Source organism: Lissotriton vulgaris, chromosome 5 (assembly GCF_964263255.1).
Source record: "Lissotriton vulgaris chromosome 5, aLisVul1.2, whole genome shotgun sequence".
Taxonomy (NCBI): Eukaryota; Metazoa; Chordata; class Amphibia; order Caudata; family Salamandridae; genus Lissotriton; species Lissotriton vulgaris.
This window is the reverse complement of record NC_141693.1, coordinates 203189936-203213655: the sequence shown is the minus strand read 5'-3', so window position 1 is coordinate 203213655 and position 23720 is coordinate 203189936. Positions and strand designations below refer to the sequence as shown.

Genomic DNA, 23720 nt, shown 5'->3' with positions numbered 1-23720 from the left:
CGGGAGGTGAAAAGAGCTCCAAGCGATGCCGCAGGTGAGGAGAGGATCTAACAGGGTGCACCAATTGCAACTATTGAGAAGGCCGTCGTCTGCAGGATTTTAACGGATCTTGGTCTTGGTCTGCTGAGCCCACTTAGAGTGTGGCCATCTTGCAGCCGGCCAAGCCACGCCCCCATTGATGTCTTTCCTGATATTTATATATGTTTCCCTCATTTTCATTGCTTGATTTTGTTTGTGAGAAAGTGTCACTCATGGTCGTTGAATGTCACTCATAATTACACTGAAATTATGATAATGTCACACATACGCAATCTGAAACCTTGGCGGCTATGCTTGACCCAGGGCACAGGCAGCAGGCCCCAAATGCTCTACCCTTCTGCTCATCTTTGCTCTACCCTGACATTTACTGCCAGAGCTGTCGGCATTGGAACTGAGTAACCAGGTTCAAGTCTCAACACCTGCTTCTAGGCAAATCACTTAACCTACCCATGTCAAAAGAAACGTGACCATGTTAAATGTAAATATTGCTGATATAAAGCACTCCAGTATCTTAGGGGTTGAGTTTGCGTTATATAAAAATTGCAGAAAATTGTACAAAGAGGTCAAAACAAAGCCTTAACATAATAAGGGGACAAAATTATACCCATTTAGTGACTGATTTTCACAAAGTGAAACCAGAAACCCTGGATAAATCACGGCTTCCCTGCTTACATTTTGTGATCTTAGGCATAGCACTTTCAAATATATGATTTCAGAATACCAGCTGCACAAAAGCCTACTGTGATTGATTTAATAGACCATAATGCTACTTGATAGTGATCTAGGACACAGACAGGGTTCAAATAAAAACTACCCTGCCTCTTATTTTACTAATGGTACTGTCACCAGTTTAAGGGCGGAGAGAAATGGTTCTAAATCTATGTTGAAGGAACAGGGGGGCAGATTTACAATAACTGGCGCATCCCTGCATATCAACAGGGATGCGCCAGTTATTGTGCGCCATGGCTCCGCAGCCATGGATGCACCGCATTTACAAAGAAAGAACGGCACAGATGCATGACGCATATGTGCCGTAAAGGCTGCGCATTGCTGGAGTTGAGTCGCAGCTACAGCAATTCTCTGGGGGTCCCTATCTTTACAATGCTGCGTCAAGCCTTACGCTTGTTTCAAGCAGGCGCAGGGTTTTGACGCAGCAGGGGCTCAAAAGTGACTGAATGAAAGCTTTTAGATTTCACTCAGCCACTTTTGGAAGGCGTTCTTGCGCTGGAACCCCTACTTCTGGCACAGGGCTTTACAACGTGACGCATCTCCCAGATGGGTCACATTGTAAATACCCCGCAGCATGGCGCATCTTTTGCTGCGTCACAAAAGTGACGCAACGGCGACGTAAAAGAGGCACACGGGGCTTGTAAATCTCCCCCTATCACTTTTAAGAAGTACCTCTCAGTGCAGCACTGAAATGTGACCTATTAATGTCAAAGCATACAAATGTTAATTCAAATATTTTCAAGGTACAGCTCATGCACAGGCTCTTCTTTCCATATATTATCTTTAAGGTTTTGAGTATGTTTTTTATTAAAAAGCCAAAATGTTTTTTTCTCAATTTTTCTGTCATGCATTCTCTCTGTTCTTTTCCAATCTTGAAATTATTCCTTGTTCCCTGTTTAATATTTGCATTATATCCGTGATTTCCCATTACTGTGAAACTGTCATCTCCCTTTTAATTACGTTTAACTCATACTGATTTCATTCCATTTCCTTAAAGTAATGTTTTCGTTTCGTTTTGCACTCGAGCTATCCTGTTATTTTTCTCCTTTGTTTTACAAGTAGTTCATATCTCGAGGGTGTCCGTTCAAATAGTCAGACAGAGGTCACGGCAGAGTAAAGAAATGAAAGAGTTATGTTATATATTTACACCCTTTTCGAGTGCCCCAGTAAGCCTGAAAGCTGATAAATATGCATATTACTGACAGCTGCTCGGCTCGGTGCGTAGCTGCTTCTGCCTGCTAGAGCCGAGGCTGCCTTCTCCTGAGGCGGGCGGGGCTGCTTGGGGGCTCGTCCAAAGTGTCCAATAGGCAGGACCTACGGAGTCTGCCGAACCAAGGGGATACACGATCCCGAGGGGATACCACATATTACACAACACCGGCCCTGCCTGCCGCTGCCCGGGCGAGTAACTCCTCCGGGCGCACTGCTAGGCGACATACGGCTCAAAGTGCTAACCGTAAGCTGTGTACGAGACTCTGACCCTCGAACTCGTCAACTATGCCCACTGCCACCGCCCTTCCTTTTCATAGACACCTTTATTTGTATTCACGCCCTTCCTTCCTAATAAAAAGTACTCGGCCCAGGTGGGCACCCGTTTTATGATTATAACAATGGCAGTCTCTCTTCTTTGTGCGAATTAAGTAGTGGGTCGCAATCAGGGCATGTGTTCACGTGGACTACAGTATGCCACACATCTCAGATTGTGCTCTCCCTTCCATAAATTCACGGATTATGATGAAAAAAAGGCAATGACGCAGACTGCTGAAAGCATCTCAGACCAGAATCGTTCATTTTCACACTCGAGCAACCCTATGTTGGAATCGTACATTAGAACTCCACTATGCTATTACATTGTATTTGGGATAGAGCATCTTGTACTAGGTATGGAGACTCATTCAAATTAATATTGGTGCAAAAGCATGGAACAAGCCCTTTGAGTCCAATGGGCGTTGCACGCCTGGAACAGACCTGTATAATCTTCATCATTTGAATATATCAGTGCATCAGAACATAAACCCAAAGACCCGCATAGCAGTGTCTCTGGTTCGGTTTCTGCCCCTCTAACCCCAAACCCCATGCATCATCCAAGTTCCCTGGCCGACATAGTCTGGCTTGGAGGGTGAATGCGTGAATAGAGCATGAGGTGAGATTCCAAACATTCCATGATCACTGAAGTCTGACAGGCTCTGACCTGCAATCATGCAAAAGGGCCTAGTCAGGTGGGTCTCCGTCCTGGTGGTTCTGTAAGGTCTTTGAGGGGCTCAGTAGCCAGTTGTGCACTCTGAGTGGTTTTGGAGTCTGTGAGGGTTCACGGGTCTCTGCAGAAATATGTGGCACACTTTTATTCTTAAATGCATGGTGTGCTGAAGGGGTCTGCGCAGGGCTCCTTGGGTCTATGTGTGGATATGATGACCTCTGGAGTCGGGCATGGGTTACCGGAGAGGCTCTGGTGTTGGTAAGGAACAAAGAGGGGTTTTGGAATCCCCCTAGTACTAAGCCATATTAGACCTTAACCAAGGGCTCAGCAGCTTGTATTGATCAAAGACCTGTTTGTGCTAGTGAAGATATAACCTCGCTGCATATATGACCATGCCACCTGCCAATGACGCATCACAATATGGCACCCCTGACATAATGGAATAGCTGCTCTCGAAATAACAGTGCGACCCTTGACACAGGGTGGTCCTTGGTGCTCTGTTACATAAGGTTGGTGGTTAACAATGGTGCTGTGCATTGTGGGTGGGGAGCATTGCAGCAGTACCCCAGTTCCGTGTATGGTGAAAGTACAGGCAGGTTGTCTGTTGGTGTGAAGGACTGTGGTGGCTAACTAGAGTTAAAGCTGTCTACTGATCCTATGACTTGGAGCAAGTTCTAGATGTTCAGCCAACTTCACCAAGCATACATATCTTTTCACTTTTTGCCAGGGCTCACAGTCCTAGTATGCTTGGTGCTGAAGACTGAATGTCTCTACCATGAAAGACTAGTTTGCTGACATGCAAGGCACCCCTTAGCATGGTGCTCTCTACTGTAAGGCTAGGGCCAGGTGTTGGTGGCCTATTCGTAGAGCCTCCGAGTGTGCTATACAGCGTAGGACTGGGCAGAATGCACCTCAGTGTTTTCAATACTGTAGTGGGTGACTTGGCAGAGTGTCTCGGCAAAGTGCGGTGGGAGACTGGTTAGGTTACCCCTAAAGCCTTGTACAGTGTGTTATAACACTTGTTAAATAGAGATATAAAAAAATCCAGTGTATAGCCTTGTGCGTTGCACCAATTTACAGACTGCTATTTGACATCCAGTATGCACAAATGTAAGTGATGCATTTACTGAAGAATGTGCTATTTGCCCACTTATTTTTTAACTTTTGTCAGGATACGGGTTTGCCTATACACAGAAACCCCCTTGAGGAAAACAGCTTGCTTTACTTGCTGCCATCCATCTTTAGACAGACCTTTTGGAGGCAGTGGCCAGCACCACTGGTGGAAGTGGGCAGCAGCCACCATGAAAAACTTTTGGCACATGCATTTTTTCCCCTTCTAAAAAGAGAAGATAAGCAATGCATCTTAAGAACCAGAAAGCAAAGCAAACCATGAGCTGAAAATCAAGAGAAGGACAGAACTAGAAGCAGAAAAAGCAGAGGATTCAATAGGGTGAATAAAACAGGTAGAATAGGACAGTGGGTAGGTACATACTTAGGAAGGCATAGGAAGATCAATGGTTTCCAGCGTAGATAGTGGGAACAGGAAGAGAAACAGAACTCTGCAGACTGCAGAGATACAAGAACATCTGGAAACTAGGATGAGAAGGGCCTTGAAATCAATGATAGCAGCAGCTCCAGGAATAGCTGAGAAGAGCCAGAATACAACTGGATTCACTTGACAGGAAGTCAGTCAAAATAAGCTGCTAGGAACCCCTCAGAAAAGCAGTTATAACAACATACGTCATCAGGCTGTGTGATTAGGGACAGCTTTAAGGACCACAGGGGAGTGTTATTTGCGTTAGACTACAGTGACTGGCATTTGGAGTCAGTTTCCCAGTTTGTTCAGAATGTCTGCAAAAAAAAATAGCGTACGTTATGAGTGCACAACTACTGTATACATTTGTATTACAAGACTCCTCAAGCAAGGTCATTTGGTTGCAAGGCAGATAGGTTTTTGTGTATTTAGAGCAGAGTCTCTTTAAGTGCTTATTTGGAACCTCATGAGTGTCTGATTATTTGCAGGACCTAATGTCACCCAAAAAGCCTACGTGGTTACTTCTACAGTACATAGCACACACTGCCGCACAGTTACTGTATCATCTCCGCATATAGCTAATGTAAGAATTCCTTGCTAAAGCCTTACCGGTGACCCAAAACTGGGTCCCTCGGTGATGTTTAAGATATTAAAGTACCCCACGACCTGCAGGAATACTGCTAGTAATCATGTTACAGAAAATGGCTGCCAAGAGAGTACAATAATCGTGGTTAATATAAGATGAGATGCAGGGGAGTCAAAGAAAAACTCTTCTTGCCAACATACTGGGTGCTGCGTCAGGGGTGTAGGGTGACCGATTGGTCACACGTTCATGAAGAACAGGCAGCACCCTCATGTTCAGAAAGGGCCTTCCCCCAAGTGGAGGCATTTGCTCACGATGGGTCGATCCACACAACATCTGTCATAAATTTACTTTATTCACCATTTTAGCAGGACACACTTGCAGTATAAAGGGATATTACCCAAGGTCAGATGTTTTTCACCTACTTTAGAGTGAACATTAGAAACTCTTTGCAATAATGTGTTGTGTACTGAAGCCTGCTGAAAGGGAGTTGGTCACAGTTGCTTTGAATCTTCAACCTACCACAACAACTACGCCAAGCAGGTAGAAAAGTTGATTTAGTTTCGATTTGACACTTTAAATGAAATGCCTGTGCTGGTGTCCCACATCAATAGACCCCTGCTTTCTCTCCTCAGGTGAGGTCGTTGTGAAGTGGTTCGAAGCCGTCCAGACCGGCCTGCCCATGTGCATCCTGGGAGCAGCTTTTGGTCCTCTTCGGCTAAAATCTAGGTAGATTTCTACTTTCGCTAAAACTATAAGAAGTGTGAATGTGGTAGGAATCTGGCGCTCACACATTGCACACTGAAATAGAACAAGTGTACGAAATAACTATGTTCTTTAGTTAAGTGGATATATTTTCCTGGTATGTGAGTTAAAGTTCCCCCCTCCCCCCAGACAAAACCTCTTGTAGTTTAATGCTGTAGACCAGTGGTTCCCAAACTTTTGACTCCTGAGGACCCCCATTAAGCCACCACTGTAAGCCGGGGACCCCCAAGCAATTTGTAGGATTTACATTTCAAACATTAAAACAGTAATTCAGAAAAAATTAACACACATGAGCACACAAAACAAATACTCAAATTACTAATGATTTAGGGGCATATTTACAAGCCCCTATCACCATGGGAACATCACTTTTTGAGATGTTCCTGTGGCGATAGGGGCTTTGCCTTATTTACAAGGCAACGTTAAGCCACTTAAAGTGGCTTAACGGTGCCTTGTAAATAAGACCCCCTTTCACCCAATGCTTATTGTGAAAAGGGTGGGGAGTGGGTGTTGCGATGGGTGTTTCTCGTGCAACACCCATTGATTTTGATGCTGCCCCCTATTTACAAGGGCAGCATAAATTGGAAGCAGTGCCAAAATTAAGACCAGGGAAAACATGGTCTGAACTTGGCAAAACAAGGGGAAATGCTTCATTTCTCTTTGTTTTTGCAAAACGCCTTGGATTGTTTATGTTCAGGAAGGTGACCCTTCCTGCACATCAATGACATTTTGTAACTTCCATGTGTGCTGCATTAAGCAGCACACATAGAAGTGACAAAATTACATTTCAAGATTGTTTATGTGCAGGAAGGGGGACCTTCCTGTACATAAACAATCTTTCCCTGTTAAGTGTAGCGCCAGCGCTGGGGAAACGCAGGGCTGCACCATATTCTTGTAAATATGGTGCAGCCCTGCGTTTCTGAAGTGGAGAAGTGTGCTGTTAAGCCAAGGAGGCTAGTGACACTATCCGCCACTTCTGTTGTATTTTATATTGAAAGAATTTGCAAGAAAACAAAAAAAGTTAATGGAAAGGTTGGTTCTGCATCTCCGTGACTTTTCAATGGTTGGCTTTATTTCGCAGTACAAGGCTCCTGCCCGGGCCAGACTGGAAACCCAAAGCAGCCCTGGCAAATGATTTCAGACCAGTGCCCATACGGTGCACACCAAGTGCAGTGATTGAGCCTGACCCCTAAGATGGGGGCTTTGGGAGGCTCTCCCCTTAAGAAATGTAGGAAATAATGGTGCATTCTACAACACATTTATCATTATATATTGAATTGTATTAGCTTTTAAAGAATAGTAAATGAAGACCTGACTATGCACAAGAACGCGACAATCTTTCTGGGGGTTCTTCATTGATTCCCCCCACTATCACCCTCCAACAGTGCCTCTCATCGCTCCATAGCATCTCTCATACAATTGTAGGATGTCAGAGCACTTTACATCACACACATATAGAGACAGTGAATCATATGTGTCAATCAGTGTATAGAAAATGTTACATAAGGCAAAGGAGACTACAAGGTGTACAATTCACATGCCATTCATATTGGTAGGCATTTTTAAAGAGTGCTGGTCTGGAGAAGCACAAAGTCAGGATTCAGAACATAACACAGTGGTTAGCATTGGCTTTAACAATAAACATGTATTTCAACCCAAATAAACCTTTTTAGAAGCATCAGGATAATGAAAGACTGAGAAAAAACATAAGTCACTAACTTGTACTTGCAGTTTGCAAGCAGCTGTTTGATGAGTTTCCATATAAAATACTGTTTTTGAAAATGCATGATACAAGTTCTTTGCAGTAGGCATATTAACCCTCTGTGCTACATTAGTTCAGTAAAAGCTGCCCCTGGACAAAACTCTCATGTCTCTCCAGCAGGGACATTAATCACTGTTGTTATCTTGACACTTTTATTGTTCTTTGAACACAGCTAATTAAACAAGATACTTTGCAGTGCTTTTAAAACTACTGCCTGCGGACCCCCTGGGAATGTGTCGGGGACCCCTGGGGGTCCGCGGACCACAGTTTGGGAAACACTGCTGTAGACCATCATGAAACTCTATTATTTACTTGTCGTTCTCCGAATAAACAATTCCACATGTTCCAGACTTTTTATTTACTATCAAGCAATCAATTTATTTGTAATCATCAAAATTAATTTGCAATATCAAATAGTCTTATAAATAAAATCAGAATGTTAAGTCAAATACATAGTAATTAATAAAAGTACAGTGATTTTAACTCCCACGCCGGTTATAACACTATTTACGTAGTTTACAATGCTCGAGCTCCTGCATGCAGTAATGGCCTAGAACCACTTCGTAATACATGCCTCTAGATAGAGTCTTGTGCGGGGCTGGAGGATTGAGTTCTCCTTCGATGCACCAGAAAAATTATGTTTAAGGCATGTGTGGCTGGCATACTCTTGCCATTTAGTGTTGGGCCCATATGTGTGCAAGTTGTTTTTCTTCAAAGAGATCTATCGGGTCACAAGGTACTGTGCCTCCCCCTCCTCTTGGCAATAATGTGCATAGTCACCGACTCCTTTGTTAGATTGTTCTCTTTCTGCCATCAGCTTCGGACATGTGCTCCTGTGCTCCAGGTCAACACCGTTGTGGTGCTCTTTTTGGTTCACACAGTTGCAGGGTCTGGGTCAACCACAACCCCTCCTGAGCCTTGCCCTTCGGTCCCTACTCCCATCTCCCTGTTGTGTCTCTCCACCATGCCTCCTCCGTGATGAGCGGACGTCATTTCGATATTGTCCTTGCTTCCATGCAAAATCTCCATGAGGTCTGGAATCTGTGCTTGTCACTGGAGCACAACCAGGCTGCCTATGATGCTACTTGTGCAGAAAAAGACTCTCCATGATCGTTGCAGTCTTCTATCTCGAGACGACACATAGGGGAGTAAACACCACTCGTGACCTCTTCGGTCCAAAGGACATAGAGGGGGAACAACACCAACAACTGTCGACTGCGGATGAAGAGTCTTTCTTGCCTGGAGTAAGTTCTGGATCTGACCTGGACATCAAGGACCTTCTACCAGCTCAGCAGTAAGCGAGTACGGCACCCTTTCCCACTCAACTCTGCACTCATTCTAACCAATCTTCAGCCAAAGAGCACTCGGCCACTCTGGAACACCAGATACAGGCTTTCAGACAGCTACTGTCTTCGGGCTATGGTCAGCACCAGCAAATCACTTCAGATGCCCTGCCCCGCTCAGCACCGAAGAAACCTGCAAGACCGACCGCTTGGGCGCCGGCCAACCCAACATCAGCACTGAGCCAACCCGCTGCACCGACCACATCTTCCTCGGCACGGATTGGAACCTCTGTGCCAAACCCGAAGACACCCTCAGAGTTTAACACTTCGGCGTTTATCAAAAAGTCTGACACAGCCAAGCTGACCCTCCATATGGTGCTGGAGCCGCTCAACTCAAGGAAGAAACACCTGGTCATCCACCCCCACATGGGCCGCATCCTTGCTCGCAGTTTGGGCCCTGCCACTCCATCCTCGAAACGTCAGCTGTCCTTCGAGGAGGCCGTAGACATTCCAGTTCCGCAAAAAAAAAAAAAAACACATGAAAGCTAATAAACTACCAGCTTCTTATCCCTTCCACCACCATCACCTCACCCTGTTCCTTAGCCTTCGCTCTCCCCGCCTACTTCTCCAGTGTAACCCCTTGGCATCATACCTCAAAGGTCTCCAAACTCTAACATGGTAGGAGGAAGAGGTGAGGACACCCTAGATATTCCGCACAGGATGACCCATGAAGCTACTACAATATAGACCCACCAGGGGACACAGACCCAGACCTTTACCCTTCCCACCCCTTCTGATGATTCCACATCCTTTCAGGAACTCTTTGGTAGGGCTGCCTCCAGTCATATGGTGGCACTTTCCCTCCTCTCCCGCTTCTTCGATTAGTGGTTCGGAGGCTTTGGCAGACGTCCCTCATGCTCATCCTGGTGGCAGCTACGTGGGCCCGCCAGCCCTGGTTTACGACTCTGCTCGAACTCTCACTGGTTCCACACGAGAGGCTCTACGACAAGCTGGACCTTCGCACTCAGAGCCATGGCGAAATCAGGCACCCAGATACCTCAACCTTGCGATCTAGTTTCTGCCATCATAGAATTTGCATACGTTAATTAATCTTCCACCTGAATGCTTGGGCATTCTCAAGGAAGTGCTACACGGCCAAGTGGGAAAGATTTGTCTGCCACTGTCAAAGAAATTGACCCATTGAAAGTCACAATACAAGTTATTGTCTGTTCACTAACAGGTTTCTGGCATTGCCTTTATCTCCATATGATTGCATCTGGCTGCTGTGACTGCTTACCTTCAGAATAGACTAGACACCTCTCTCTTTTCAGGATACCAGTCATTGAAGCTTTCATGAAGGGTCTCAAAAGTATCTTCCCTCGCCAGATGCTATCTGCACACTCATGGAATCTCACCATTGTACTCCCACGACTCATGGGTACTTCATTTGAGCCCCTCCAATCCCTTCTGTTCCTCTCTTGGAAGGTGGCATTTCTAGTTGCGATCATCTCACTCTGGTGTGTCAGTGAGCTCCAGGCATTAACCCTGGAAGAACCCTTCTTCCAAGTACATAGGGATAGGGTCGCCCTCTTCACCAACACCAAATTCCTCCCTAAAGTGGTCTATCAATTCCACCTTAATCAGTCTATTGACCTTCCCATTTTTTTCACAACCTGCTTGAATTACGGAACGGGCTCTCCATATTTTGGATGTAAAACAAGTCCTTCTGCACTAAGTTGATAGAACCAGACCGTTTAGAAAAACGCAACAACTTTTTGTTGCTTTTCTCAGAGGAAAGGCTTTATCCAAGTCGAGAATTGCAACTGAATAGTCGGATTCATCCAGACATGCTGTGCTAAAGCCAAGAAGACTCTAATCACTCCTCTTAGACCACACTCTATTCGGAAGACAGGAGCCTCCATGTACTTCCTGGGGAACATCCCAATAGCTGATATAGGCAAAGCAGCTACCTGGTCCATGCCACACCCTTTAACAAAGCATTACTGTGTGAATGTCCTAGCCCGCCAACCAGTTAATGTTGGCCAGGCAGTTCTTCGCACACTCTTTCAGTCTACTGCAACACACATTGGCTAGCCACCACATTTTGGGAGGACTGCTTTACAGTCTATGCACAGCATGTGTATCTACAGCCACACATGCCTCGAACGGAAAATGTTACTTAGCCTGTACGCATCTGTTCGTGGCATGTAGTGCTGTAAATTCACATGCACCCACCCTTCTCTCTGGACACCTGTGGCCATTTCCATGTCTCTTACTTTCTCCTTTTCCTCTTATGCATGGACATTTCTTTATATATCGCATCGCTTCACATTCCTTACTCACCGCCTTGCGGAAAACAATGTAACAATGGAGCCATGACCATGCGCTTTATTGCCTAGAGGATGAGTCACAGTACCTCATGACTTGAAAGACTTCTTTGAGGGGAAAAAAAACTTGCACACATCCGAGCCAAATACTAGATGGCAAGAGCATGCACAACATTTGAATCTACAGCACTACATGCCACGAGCATATGCTAATAGGGTAAGTAACATATTCCATTTATAGTAACATTCATAATAGGATGTACACACACAAAAAATTAAAAGTGCTTGTATGAGTGGTTAACACACCACCAAATCACTTGCACAATAGTGCCTACCAAATCTGTAGTTTGTAATTGCAGCAGCAAAATAAACCCCACAATAGATTCAATAAAATGCAAAACCAGATTAGGGCCGGATTCCCGAATGAAAATAAAGGTCTGAACGTGCAGTGCTAAAAGAATACACAATAAAAATGAATGCAGTTAGAAAAGGCAAGAGTGTAAGCGCATTTTAGAGATTTTGTAAATCTAACTTTTCATAAGATCGTCATGTACGCATCATACTCTTTGTGCTGTACACACTCTGGGATTTCGTTCCCTTGCATGGATTCAGTCTGCTCTCACTGTCTGGGGTCATTTAGAAGATCTGTTTGGCTCTCTTTGATCAGGAGTTTGCATGTGTGTGTATAGTTTTGAGGCAACGACCTTGGGCTCTAGGACGGTATTATTTTCTCTTACACTCTCAACCTGCAAGTCCTTCTTAAAATATCAAACCGATTTCAAGTTCTAAGCTGTATGAAAGTTTTTCCTACAGATGAATACAAGCTGACAGACACTATACCGATAGGTAGGGAATGATGTAAAAAAATAAATTAAAAAAAGTGGTTTTTGGATAGGCTTGCAATCATGAAGCTACATAGAATATGGCTGTACACTGTCCAGGATTGACCGAGAGCGGTCTCGTCCTCTACGCTGGATTAAAGCAGCATGCAGGACCCAACTGCATTAAGAAGGGTAGGAAATGATAGCCAAACGTAATATAGCAAAGAAATGGAGAGCGGTGGAGGCCCAAACGTTGAGGGAATGGAAGACTGACCTGGACTGGTGTATGCAAGCGGAACAAACAATTTATGAGATGGGGATACCCCCAAAAATGGAAAACAATCTGGGAGAGGTGGAATAGCTATTGGGGTATGTTATGTGACTCGTTGACTGTACATGATTGGGAGGACGAAGCACTTTAATTGGAAAGGGGGGTGGGGGAGGGAGAGCTGGTAACTGGACAATCATTATTAGCTAATGACCATGTCATATCGTATTTGTTGGTAAATTTTCTGTCTATTTTGCATTCTGTATCCTGATAATGCAGATGGCGTGTTGTTGTTTCAATAAAAAAAATAAAAATAAAAAAAAGACAGGTAAAATTTGATTACTTCTCTCATCTGTCACCCTGTAATAGTGTGTAATCGTGTTGGACTCTGTGATGGAGTGTGGGGTACAGCCCAGAAATAAGAGTGGGGAAGCTAGACCAGTAGTGCTAATGGAGTGCATGTCTGCGTCCAGTAAAAGTAATCAAGGACAGTATGAGACTGAGTCAATCAAGATGTAATGTAGTATTTTGTGGTCTCTTAGGAGGGCGGGTCAGAGATGCCTTGAACATTAGTGTAGGACAACATAAGTCTCTGTGTAGAAGTGAGCGAATCCAGTTATAATATCGTGGAGTCCATGAGGGAGCGCGTGTCAAAAGCCAGTGACATTTCTGTAGGACAGCGCAAGACTCCGCTCAGCGTTATTCCAGCAGTAAAAATGTAGTATTGTATGGGGTCCAGGAAGAGACTATATCAGAAATGCCAGTAACATTAGTGTAGGACAACATAAGGCTCAGAGTGATGTGTGTCAGTCCAGCAGTAGTAATGTATTGTCTATGGGGTCAAGTGTTATGCATCATATAATCCAGGGACATTATTTATGCAGGGCAGCGTGGGATTCAAGGTGGGGGGTGGGTGTGCATCACAGTCCAGCAGTATTAGTGAGGTATCGTACAGAGTCCAAGGAGAGTGCATGCGCCGGACAATCCAGTAACATTACTGTAGCACACCATAAGACGCGGTGCAGGAGTGTGCATCCCAGTCCAGCAGTAATGTAGGGTTGAACGAGGGAGAATAAGGCAGAAAGTCCAGTACTGAGAGTATGAGACAATGGGAAGTCTATGATGGAGTACCCCACAGTCCTTGTACACTATTACAGGATTTTTGTTTAGCACCAAGAGTTAATTCCAGTAGTAAAGCAGCACTGTTATGTTATGAAAATATTTCTAGAGCGCACTATCACCGATTGGTTGCTTGGCGCTGTGATCAGCAGTAACATGAACATAGAGGAGGGATGCGTTTATTGAAATGCTTGTCTGAAGAGCCAGGTCTTCAAGGCTTTCCGGAAAGAGAGGAGATCTTGACAATTCCGGATCTCCAAGGGGAGAGAATTCCACAAGCAGGAAGTGAGGGTAGCAAACCTACGGCCTCCTGCGCGCTTTAGTTTGAAAGAAGGCGTCTGCAGGAGGCTCAGGTGGAGTGAGCGTAGGTTGCGAGAAGGGGTGTATCTGGAGAACAGTTGGTTGATGAATGAGGGGCTTTTACAGTAGAGGGACTTGAAGATTATGCAACCAGTCTTAAAGGCACAGCGCTGGGCTACTGGGAGCCAATGTAGTTTCCTTAGGAGGGGGGTAGCTGCCTGACGCCTAGGTTGGTTCAGCATTAGCCTTGAGGCATGGTTCTGTACCATCTGGAGTCGCTTAACTAGGTAGTTTGGAAGACCTAGGTAGATAGCATTCGCGTAGTCCAGATGGGGCAGTACAGTTGAAATCACAACCTGGGTGATTGCCTCGGGTGTAAGCAGACGACGTACTTTCCGGATTTTTTTTAGTTGGAAGAAGCACTTGGAGATCACCTGACCTACTTGCGCTTTTAGAGATAGGTCACAGTCCACAGTGACTCCAAGTGTTCTAGCTGACAAGGAGGGTGTTGGAGCTTGGCCCAGTTCAGAAGGCCAGTCGTGTGGGCCCCAGTACTTGGCGCTGTCGCCGGTCAGGACTAACTCGGTTTTACCCGGGTTTAGTTTGAGCTGGTTCTGGTCCATCCAGATTTTAATAAAGCTCATGGTAGACTGGAAGTGCAGTATGGAGTCTTCGGTGTTGTCGATGGTGAAAAGCAGTTGTAAGTCATCTGCGTAGTTGAAGACTCTCACCTGTTTGTCTCTTAAGGTCTGAATCAGGGGAAGTATGTAGAGATTAAATAGGTGGGGTGACAGGGAGGAGCCTTGTGGCACTCCGCAAGTGATGGCCTGTTTAGCACCCATTAGGTCACCCAGGCGTAGAGTTTGGTTACGGTCTGTCAGGAAGGATCTCAACCAACAGGCTGCTAGGTCCCGGACGCCGGCCTGTTCGACACGGTCGACCAAGATGTTGTGGTCGACCGTGTCGAAAGCGGCCGAAAGGTCCAGGAGCACCAGGGCCTGTGGGGAGCGTCTGTCGGCGCAGTCACGCAGGGTGTCTAAAACTGTCGTGACTACTGCTTCAGTGGAGTGAGCAGGCCGAAAGCTTGCCTGATGGGGGTCGAAGCAGGAGGATTCCTCAAGAAAGTTAGAGAGGCATTTGGCCACGTGTGCCTCCAGAACTTTTGCCAGATAGGGCAACAGCGAGATGGGTCGGAAGTTGGCTTTACAGGCTGGGTCTGCCCCAGGTTTTTTTAGCAGCGGAATGACTGTGGCTTCTTTAAATGCTGTGGGAACTAGGCCAAGAGTCAAAGAGTTGTTCAGGAGTGTAAGGGCAGGGGCAGGGTGTGTCAAGAAGCACTCTTTTAAGATGTGGGGCGGGCAGCTATCTGAGGGTGCACCAGATTTTACTCTTGACAACAATTCCCGAAATTGGTCCTGGGTAATGGGTGGATGGATATTGTGATTAAGCTTGATTGTCATACCAGACGTGAGGGGGGACACCGGTTGAGGAATACTGGCTTTGATGTCCAGTATTTTGTCAATAAAATAGACGTTAAGGGAGTCACAAAGAGGCTGGGTGGGGATAATCTTAGGTCGAACAGTGTCTAAATTTGTGAGTTCGTTGAGGAAGGAAAAGATGTCCTTGGATTTGTTTGTAGATTCCATAATCTTGGAGGAAAAGTAGGACGCTTTGGCAACCGAGATGGCAGTCATGTATTCTTTCCTTGCTTTTATAAAGATCCTTTTTAAATCAGGGTCGTAGTTACGACGCCAGTGATGTTCTGATTGCCGTAAGGCCAGTTTCCTCGCTTTTAGATCAGTGGAGAACCACCGATTGGCGTCGGCACGTCGTGCCAATTTGATTTTTTTAAAAGGGGCATGAAGATCACTGGCCGTGTTTAGCCAGTTGGTGAGCATGGAAACTGAGGAATTAATCTCCTGTTGAGGGGGAGGGATGGTATTGGCTAATGACTCTAGGAAAGCTGTTTTGTTCATTGTGCTGCAGTTCCTAACTAACCCGCCTCCGCCTGGTGCGGTAATAGTCGCAGGGGCGATACATAGTTTAAATTGAAGGAGTGCGTGGTCAGACCAGATGCAAGGTAGTATGGTTGGGGCAGTTGTGCAGGTGGTGTTAGACCACACCTGGTCTAGGATGTGGCCCTTGCAGTGGGTGGCGGAGGAAACTAGTTGATTGAAATTTAGGTTGAATAGGAGGTCCGTCAATTCGGCCGATTGTGGGCCTTCCAGGAGGTCTTTGTACCAGTAGTTTAAGTCTCCTATTAGAAAGATCTTAGGGTGTTCAAGTGCTAGGTTTGCAAGTTGGTCAGCCAGATTCATAGGAAATGATGGCATCAGGGTCGGGGGTCTATACACTAGGACACACGCAATTGTCGAGTGGGGGGGTAGTGATCTTCAGCACAAGGTTGTCTGTCCCATCCAGCGAGAGGCCAGTGAGGGAGGTGACAGTCAGGTTGGAACGGATAATAGCTGCGGCTCCTCCCCCTTTCCCGCTGGTGCGATCTGCGTGGATGATGTAATAGTTGGGTGGGAGCGCCGCTATTATATCGGGGGCGGAGTTGGGAGTCAACCATGTCTCCGTGAGCAGGAGGATATCTGGTTTCTCTATGTCCAGCAGGAGGAAAATGTCCAATTGATGTTTTACCAGGGAGCGAGTATTTAGGTAGAAGATGGTGAGCGATGGCGTAGGTGGGTCTCTTTGAGTGTGTTGTAAGGCAGGGGTGGTCAAATGACAACCTTGGGACAAAATGCCATAGGTACAGAGTCGATTAAGAGTGTCCCTTGGTAACAAGCCCTGTCCCTTATTTCTGTAACTCAAGAGGACGGACCTAGAGTAGACGAGGGAACGGGCAGCATGGTCTGCCCCTGGTCCCGGCAGGTCGCGGACGGGCGCAGACGGGCTTGTCTTAGGCGCATCGTCGACGCGCCCGCTGCGCTCGTCCGCTGCGCTTCCTGGGGTGGTGGTTCACTAGTAGCCGTAGAGGTGGGAGGGGCCGAGCACTGTGCCGCTCGCCTGCTCCTCACCTGAAGGTGATTGCCGCTAGAGTCCCCGGCAGCGCCTGAACGGCTGCGGTGGGGCGGGAACAAGGAAAGAAGGTGAGGCCCAACAGAGGCGTAAGAGTTCACAACAAAAATACTTTTAAAAATTAGTCTTTTAAAAGCGATCTGAATCACAGGTTAAAAATCAATTTAGGCTAAGCATCAGTAATTCATTCATTCGTACCAGGTCCCGGCTTCCGCCTCAAGACCTCCACGTTGCATGCATACTGATAATCGGTGCACGCGCTGTGACTGGGCGTATTTATGTATCCAGAGGTGGGAGGGGCCGAGCACTGTGCCGCTCGCCTGCTCCTCACCTGAAGGTGATTGCCGCTAGAGTCCCCGGCAGCGCCTAAACGGCTGCGGTGGGGCGGGAACAAGGAAAGAAGGTGAGGCCCAACAGAGGCGTAAGAGTTCACAACAAAAATACTTTTAAAAATTAGTCTTTTAAAAGCGATCTGAATCACAGGTTAAAAATCAGTAATTCATTCATTCGTCCGGGCTTCCGCCTCAAGACCACTGTCGCCATGGTGGGTGTATAGAACACCAGCATGGCCCCGGTATCAGGAGTATCTACCACTGTTAAGTCTTGCATGTTGAGTGATCTACACGACTGCTTTTGTGATACCAAGGCATAAAAAAATGAGTGAAATCTGAATCATTTTCTCCTTCTTTGCAGGAAGCTGGAAGTCCTGATAAAGGAGCTGTTGCCATGGGCTGTAAAGAGTGGACAGAATGCACAGTGCATCCTGAATTTCTACTACGAGAAGCGATGGGAGCAAACCGTAGAGTCTTTACGAGAAGAGATCGGAATCTATCCCCCTCCTACAGTGAAAGCTTGACCACTGCTACTACACCTCGAAGGGGGCTGTACCCCAACACTGTAGTTGGCGTTCTTTTTTTGAGTCCCCCGCCTTGAGCAGGCTTCCTCTGCATGTATGTACACTTTTTCCAGCGAGCTAATCAGCTGGTTATCATGCAGACCAGAGGATGCTTAAGAGCAGTCGTCAGCATGAAAATGTCACTTTGTCTGATACATGAGCTTCTTTAGTACGTAGGGAAAATGCTGCTAAAACTCATGTCAAACAAGAAGCAGTGACCCACACTGGCATAAACAGAAGGAAACGCTAGCTCTGCACAAATGTTATTGACCCTCTCCATTATGTTCTTTGTTTTGGACCCCAATATAGCCATATGAGGATAGATTGGAATTTCTGTTCAACTGCAATTGCTATTTTGATAGACTTATCTTCACTGAAGGTCTCTGTTCAGGAACACTCTAACGACAGATCATGTTTTCTGGTTTGGTATTGCGCCTGTTTTCTAATTATTTGCCTAAAGTTTGACTCCAAACGTAAAGAGGCTTGAAAAGTTTCTTGCAAAAAGATATTTTTAAAATGAATACAAAGTACGTAACATTTGAAAGGAACTGCTATCAAAACCTCTTTGCTATAAAGACATGCGGTTTGTTTGAGAGAGTGTCTGTTAATCATTATTTATGGGGTCCGATCACCTATTGTTATTTCAGTATTGTACAATTAATTTAAAGTACATAGGGGACTTACTGTGTTTGCAAGTGAAGTAGTGTATGTTTCGATAACATCCCACACTTGTAGCAAGTACTTATCGGTTACAGCAGACATAGAGAAGCTCGAACAATTAGAATCTTGTGGACAAGTGAAAAGTACCTGGTGTTTCACTAATCTAGGACAGTGGTCCTTAACCGGTGGTCCTAATTATGGGGTCTGTGACTGCTTAGAAAATTAAATAATCATAGCAAATAAATAAAGTGTATATAACTAAAGAAGCAAAATGTGAGATTTCTAAACATTTTATAAATGTTAATGAATTTGAAATTGGAGGCTTAAACTTCAGTTGGTATCTTTAGATTGATTCTTGAACACTTGAAGTGCATCAACCTCAATATAGACGATGGGCTGCCTTAATTGACTTTAGAAAAACTCCAACCTTCCCATTAAAATTGTGGTTTTTAAAAAAAATATTTGTTTGTGAGTTAAATAAAACATTTAATCATTTGTGTATTTATTGTGTGGCTCTAATCACCAAAATTGCTTCGGCTGGGGTCTCCAGCTTCCAATAAGTATTTAGGGGGTGTCTCCATATTCCAGTCATGATTAAGGGGGGTCCACAGAAGTCAAATAGTTAAGTACTAGTGATCTAGAACACAGTTTTAAGCATAAAGGTCAGCCTTTGAAAGCCTGGTTATGGAATACAGATCTGGCTTGGAAGACATTGTCCCAGAAGAGGGATTCTAGATTTTGAATCACCCACATGATCCGTTTCTAGTGGAAGGTTTCGAATGCACACTATCTTGGTTCTTCATCCCTGCTTTCTCTTTCTATTCCTAGTTTACCTTTACTTTTCGTTAGATTCTAAATCAGCAAATTATGATTGCAGATTAAGCCGCATTACAGAACTTGTAGCTCACAGCTACCATGCGAGAATCACTCAAAGTGCTGATGCACTGCTCTGCGTTTTTTGTGTAAACCCAAAGGGCAGTTTCACTGCGAGGTGCCTGCCACCTTGTGCATGCCAATGTAGGGGGCTACAATGGGTACCCCCCACAAGTACAGCCCCACCCCCACCGGGGGCCCACAACAGGCCCCCAGAGCGATTCCTGCATGACTTTCCATGGCGGAGTCTCTGCCATGGAAAGGCATTACATCATGCAAAAAACAACAGTTGATGGACAGAATGCAGAACAATGTCATACAATCACCCCAGTACAGATATCTGGGCCTAAATCCATCGTTTTTTTGCACTCAACACCACCCCAGTTCAGACATGGCCATATGCAAATCAGCCATGGGAACATTACATCATGTCACATCATAATATGGAATGGCAAGGCACCGCCACCATATTATATGCCGTTTCTGCCCGGTAGGCAATCGTGACAATTGCCTACCGGCGGAAAAGCGGCAGACAGTCTTTCCGTCTGCTGCGGTATCCCCGGCCATGCTAATGTGGCGGGCGGATAGCCACCACCGGTGGCGATCCGCCCGCCATGCTAATGGGCCCCTAAGCATTTTCCTCAATATGCCCCGTGCTACAAATAATTTAATTGGAACAAATGAGCATTATTCCACCATCTCCACATCTGTTTCCTCTCCGTTTTCATGACTGTCAGCTTTCTACTGAGTTTAGAATGGAAAATATTTTCACGTTTTGAAAAACTGCAGGTTTAAGGAAAATGATTTGCCTAATAATTTGATATGGCATTGTCCAATATAGCTGAACATTAGCAGCACAAAGTAACAGATGTGCCCAAGATTGCCAAGATAGACTTTATTGCCTGTGATTTGGAAAGCTGGAAGATACACATAACCTGTTAGCTTATCTAAAATAGCTTACTTTCCAAATGTTTAAGTCCTAGATTGCAATGTCCGGTTAGTGTTCTAGTTTAATGATAGTCTATTGACAAAATAGGGCAACCCAATTATCCCCAAGGAATTGGGTAGAGTAAATGTTTTATACACAATATATCACTTGAGGAATTATTTATATCCAAAATGAGTTTGACACTTATTCACGGTCACAGATGTGATCCAATTAGTTAATCACAGAAAAAGGTTACATTCACGGATTACAAATACAAATGTTTTTACTTCATTTATATTACTCATTTAATTCACTATACAAAACATGCACAATTTTAGATACAAGCAGTATATACCAACAGCAACACTGACACTACCAAAACAATCCTTTCAACTTCCTCAATTCTATATAGCGATTGATGGGAGTGTAATCACCCATTTTACCTAAAACAATATGGACAACATATATAACAGCCCATACTTCAGATATTTACATAAATGAGAAAATCTTTTATTTCGAGCTAATCCAAGGACATGGTCAACGTTTTGGTCTTTTATGGCCGAATTGGTCCGCCACACCATCCTCGGGACTCCGCGTTGCACAAAGAATGAGGACTCCTGTAAATACTAACAAAATCAATATATCCCATGACCACATGTATCGCCTGCTCACAAAAAACAGCCAATGACCGGCATACCAAACCACGCAACAGTGATACTTCCACCATATTAAAAAATCCAAAAGAAACACCCTAAGTGCCCATTCTTATATAACACCAAGTGTAACCTAGTACTTAAGACCTTACACCCAAATATAATCCATAACAATGTACCTTGCTTCCTCCTCAATAGACTTCAAAGTAATTCCAAACACTATGTATCCAATACTAAAAGAATATTAAAGGAAAAGAACCTACAATCAATTGCAGTGATGCCACTAAAAAACGGACTGCAACAGATAGTTCCGGATAAAACTGAATATATGTATTCGTGTCCTTACTCGACTCCTAACAAATTTGAGTCATCTCTTCTAAGAATAAAAAAGTAGCCACAAGCAGAACTTTAGATGTAAAACAATCTTAAACAGGTCTTAGATAGAAGGCAGAGGTGACAAACAGGTTGGTTCCACGGCATATGTACTTATTTATTTTACCTCAATCGAGTAAGGCGTCCAACAGCACTGTTTGATCCGTGCTAGAAGTTCATCTGCACGCCTGAACTAAATAGATTTGGCAATATGCACGGATATCAAGTCACATGCAACGGCAGCTCAAAAGGATCCGCCATCTTAGTGTTACCAAAACTAGTGTAACAACTAATCGAGAGCAACCGCCAGACAGACCAAGCTCACTCGTACAATACACACAACAAGAACTAAAAGCTTCAAATAGGGAAACATTCTACACTTAGTGGCAATCATCTCTGGTATAAACAAAGATGCCAAAAGAAAGCAAGAAGACATAAAACGGTAAATTAAAGTAACCTTAGATACAGTACATTCATCAGGCCTTATAATGATTCCTCAACAATGCCACACTCCAAAAAAGTTACAGGGTGGCTAGTGTCTGCCATTCAACATATTGATTGAGTCCTTGCTCCACAGTTTTGGCTAACCAGATCCACTTGTTCTCTTTTATTGTGAGCAGGCCGTTAATAATTCCTCAAGGTCTATATTGTGTATAAAATAGTTAAATGATAAGCACAAGTATTTGCAGGGAGGATGGTACCGTTATACCCTTATGGTCTCCATCAAAAGCAGGATTTGCCCTCTGCCAAAGGACTTTGAGCGTTTTTGAGGGGGCATGTTACATTATTTCTTAAGAGCCCCATGCCAGCTCTTTTCCTGGACCCATCTTTTTGCATGTCAACAGTGGGTCTTTAGTTTCTCCTAATACTTATCTCTTTCCCTGAACAAACAACACATCAGTCGAGAATTCTACCAAAATAAAATTAATCTGTGTCACGACCTCTCAGGGAATAACACAAGCATTCAGCATAAAAATATAATACACTAAACTGCTGTGATGATACGTTTTATTTTGAAGGAAATCCAGAATAAAGACAGTCAGGAATATGATACAAAAAATAAGCATGGGCTACCTTTTTTATGGTTCATAATCTAACCCTGCCATGGGCGAACATGTTTTATTATCTTTCCACTGTAAAACTGCCTGAACCCACACAACAATTTCACTAGAATCAATAGATTTTTCCTTTTGGCCATAACTGGTGACAAGCCTGTTTTTTATACAGGCCATCTTTTTCCAATAAAATATTTTTATTGGAAAACCTCTGATATGTCTGTATGCAAACTGCTAGGGTGCTTGCCCCTTCAGTATCTCAAAAATGCCTGTCTGTTTTTATAGCAAGCATTAGCTTTCCCCTGTGCAGGGACAATGTCTCAAACTGTTGAAACAGTACTAGACACACTGTACACAGACTGGCTGCATGGCAGCAAATGTACTAGCATCACATCATGGAGCCAGCCATTAGCACAGAATTAAAGAGCATCTTCTCGCTCTTTGACCACAGAACTCGAAATACCTACCATCTTATCGATACCCTGGTAAACAAGGTAAGATCTGAGCACATTCTAAGCAGGTCTCCCATGCTCCCAGTGGCTCTTACAGAGAATCCGCTCCTTCAACAGTACTCTTTAACTGTCCCCAACCTTCACCACCACCACTGCTGTCAATTACTCTATCCAGCAGGTCCAACTTTTGAAGTTCCATTTCTACTCGCGGCCTGGAGTCCTCTATCGCTTTTAGGATGCTATCAAGGTTCCAATGAGTCCTCAAGAGGGCATCGTCCAGCCCAAAGAAACTGTCTCTTGTCCGACGAACATGGGTACAAACTGCAGAGGACTTTAACTCCAGACCAATCTCATGTACCACCTTGCGCAGGTACTGCTGGGTTTCGTTCAAACACTGGACCTCTGTATAGAGAAAATATCAGGAAATGGATCAACTTTCAAAGCAAACCATGAACATGTCACTGTATTCTACCAACAAATTAAAGGGGGGGGGAGCCTACATCTTTTATAGGTTGAGAAAATGTACTGCAGCATGGTATGCAACCTTTACTTCGAAGTCTTTACACTCTAGGTAAATTTTCAGTCTTTAACTTTACAGGTATTTACTCAGGTATGTTACTTTTTTTTGCTATGTAGGAGACCTAACATGGCTTTCATATGATGTTGGTCAGCGACCGACACCATTTTGGGGAACTGTGCAATTAGGACGCACATGGTGTGGTTGCAAACTTTCATTTCTCAATGCGAGCTTGTGTGGCAGACTAAAACAGCCTGCAGCACAAGCTCCCATTGAAAAATACACGTTTTTAAACATCCCTGCACTGTGTGGCCTCACGGTGCAGGGATGTAACAGGGGGGCACCATAGGTGCACCACAGAGCTATGTCCAGAAGGCCAGGAGGTAAGGGCAACCAAAGTCAGTTTCAGACAGAGGATACCATGTCAGAAAGGCCAACATGGATTGGCTGTCTGAAACAGACATCATAATCCTGATGACAGAAACGCTGTCCTTAAGGGATTAGGAGGAATTCCCCACGGGCTCCTTGAGCCAGTTGGAACTGGGTCAGATTCCCAGGCCGGTT

General features: G+C 44.7%; 2 protein-coding genes across 3 annotated transcripts in view; one reads left to right on the top strand and one right to left on the bottom strand.

The window, feature by feature from the left end:
* The window catches only part of COQ4 (coenzyme Q4), a 116405-nt gene extending 97598 nt beyond the window's left edge, over window positions 1-18807 (top strand). Inside the window, exons 6-7 of the mRNA XM_086921167.1 lie at window positions 5718-5811; window positions 17445-18807. Coding sequence (XP_086777293.1) covers window positions 5718-5811; window positions 17445-17607 — 257 coding nt within the window. The 3' untranslated portion in view covers window positions 17608-18807. The remainder of the gene's footprint in view (window positions 1-5717; window positions 5812-17444) is intronic.
* A 3316-nt stretch (window positions 18808-22123) lies between these two features.
* TRUB2 (TruB pseudouridine synthase family member 2) overlaps window positions 22124-23720 on the bottom strand; it is a 37749-nt gene continuing 36152 nt past the window's right edge. For both annotated transcript variants that reach the window (XM_086921165.1, XM_086921166.1), the window contains exon 9: window positions 22124-23041. In XM_086921165.1, the coding sequence (XP_086777291.1) occupies window positions 22731-23041 (311 nt within the window). In that variant the 3' untranslated portion in view covers window positions 22124-22730. The remainder of the gene's footprint in view (window positions 23042-23720) is intronic.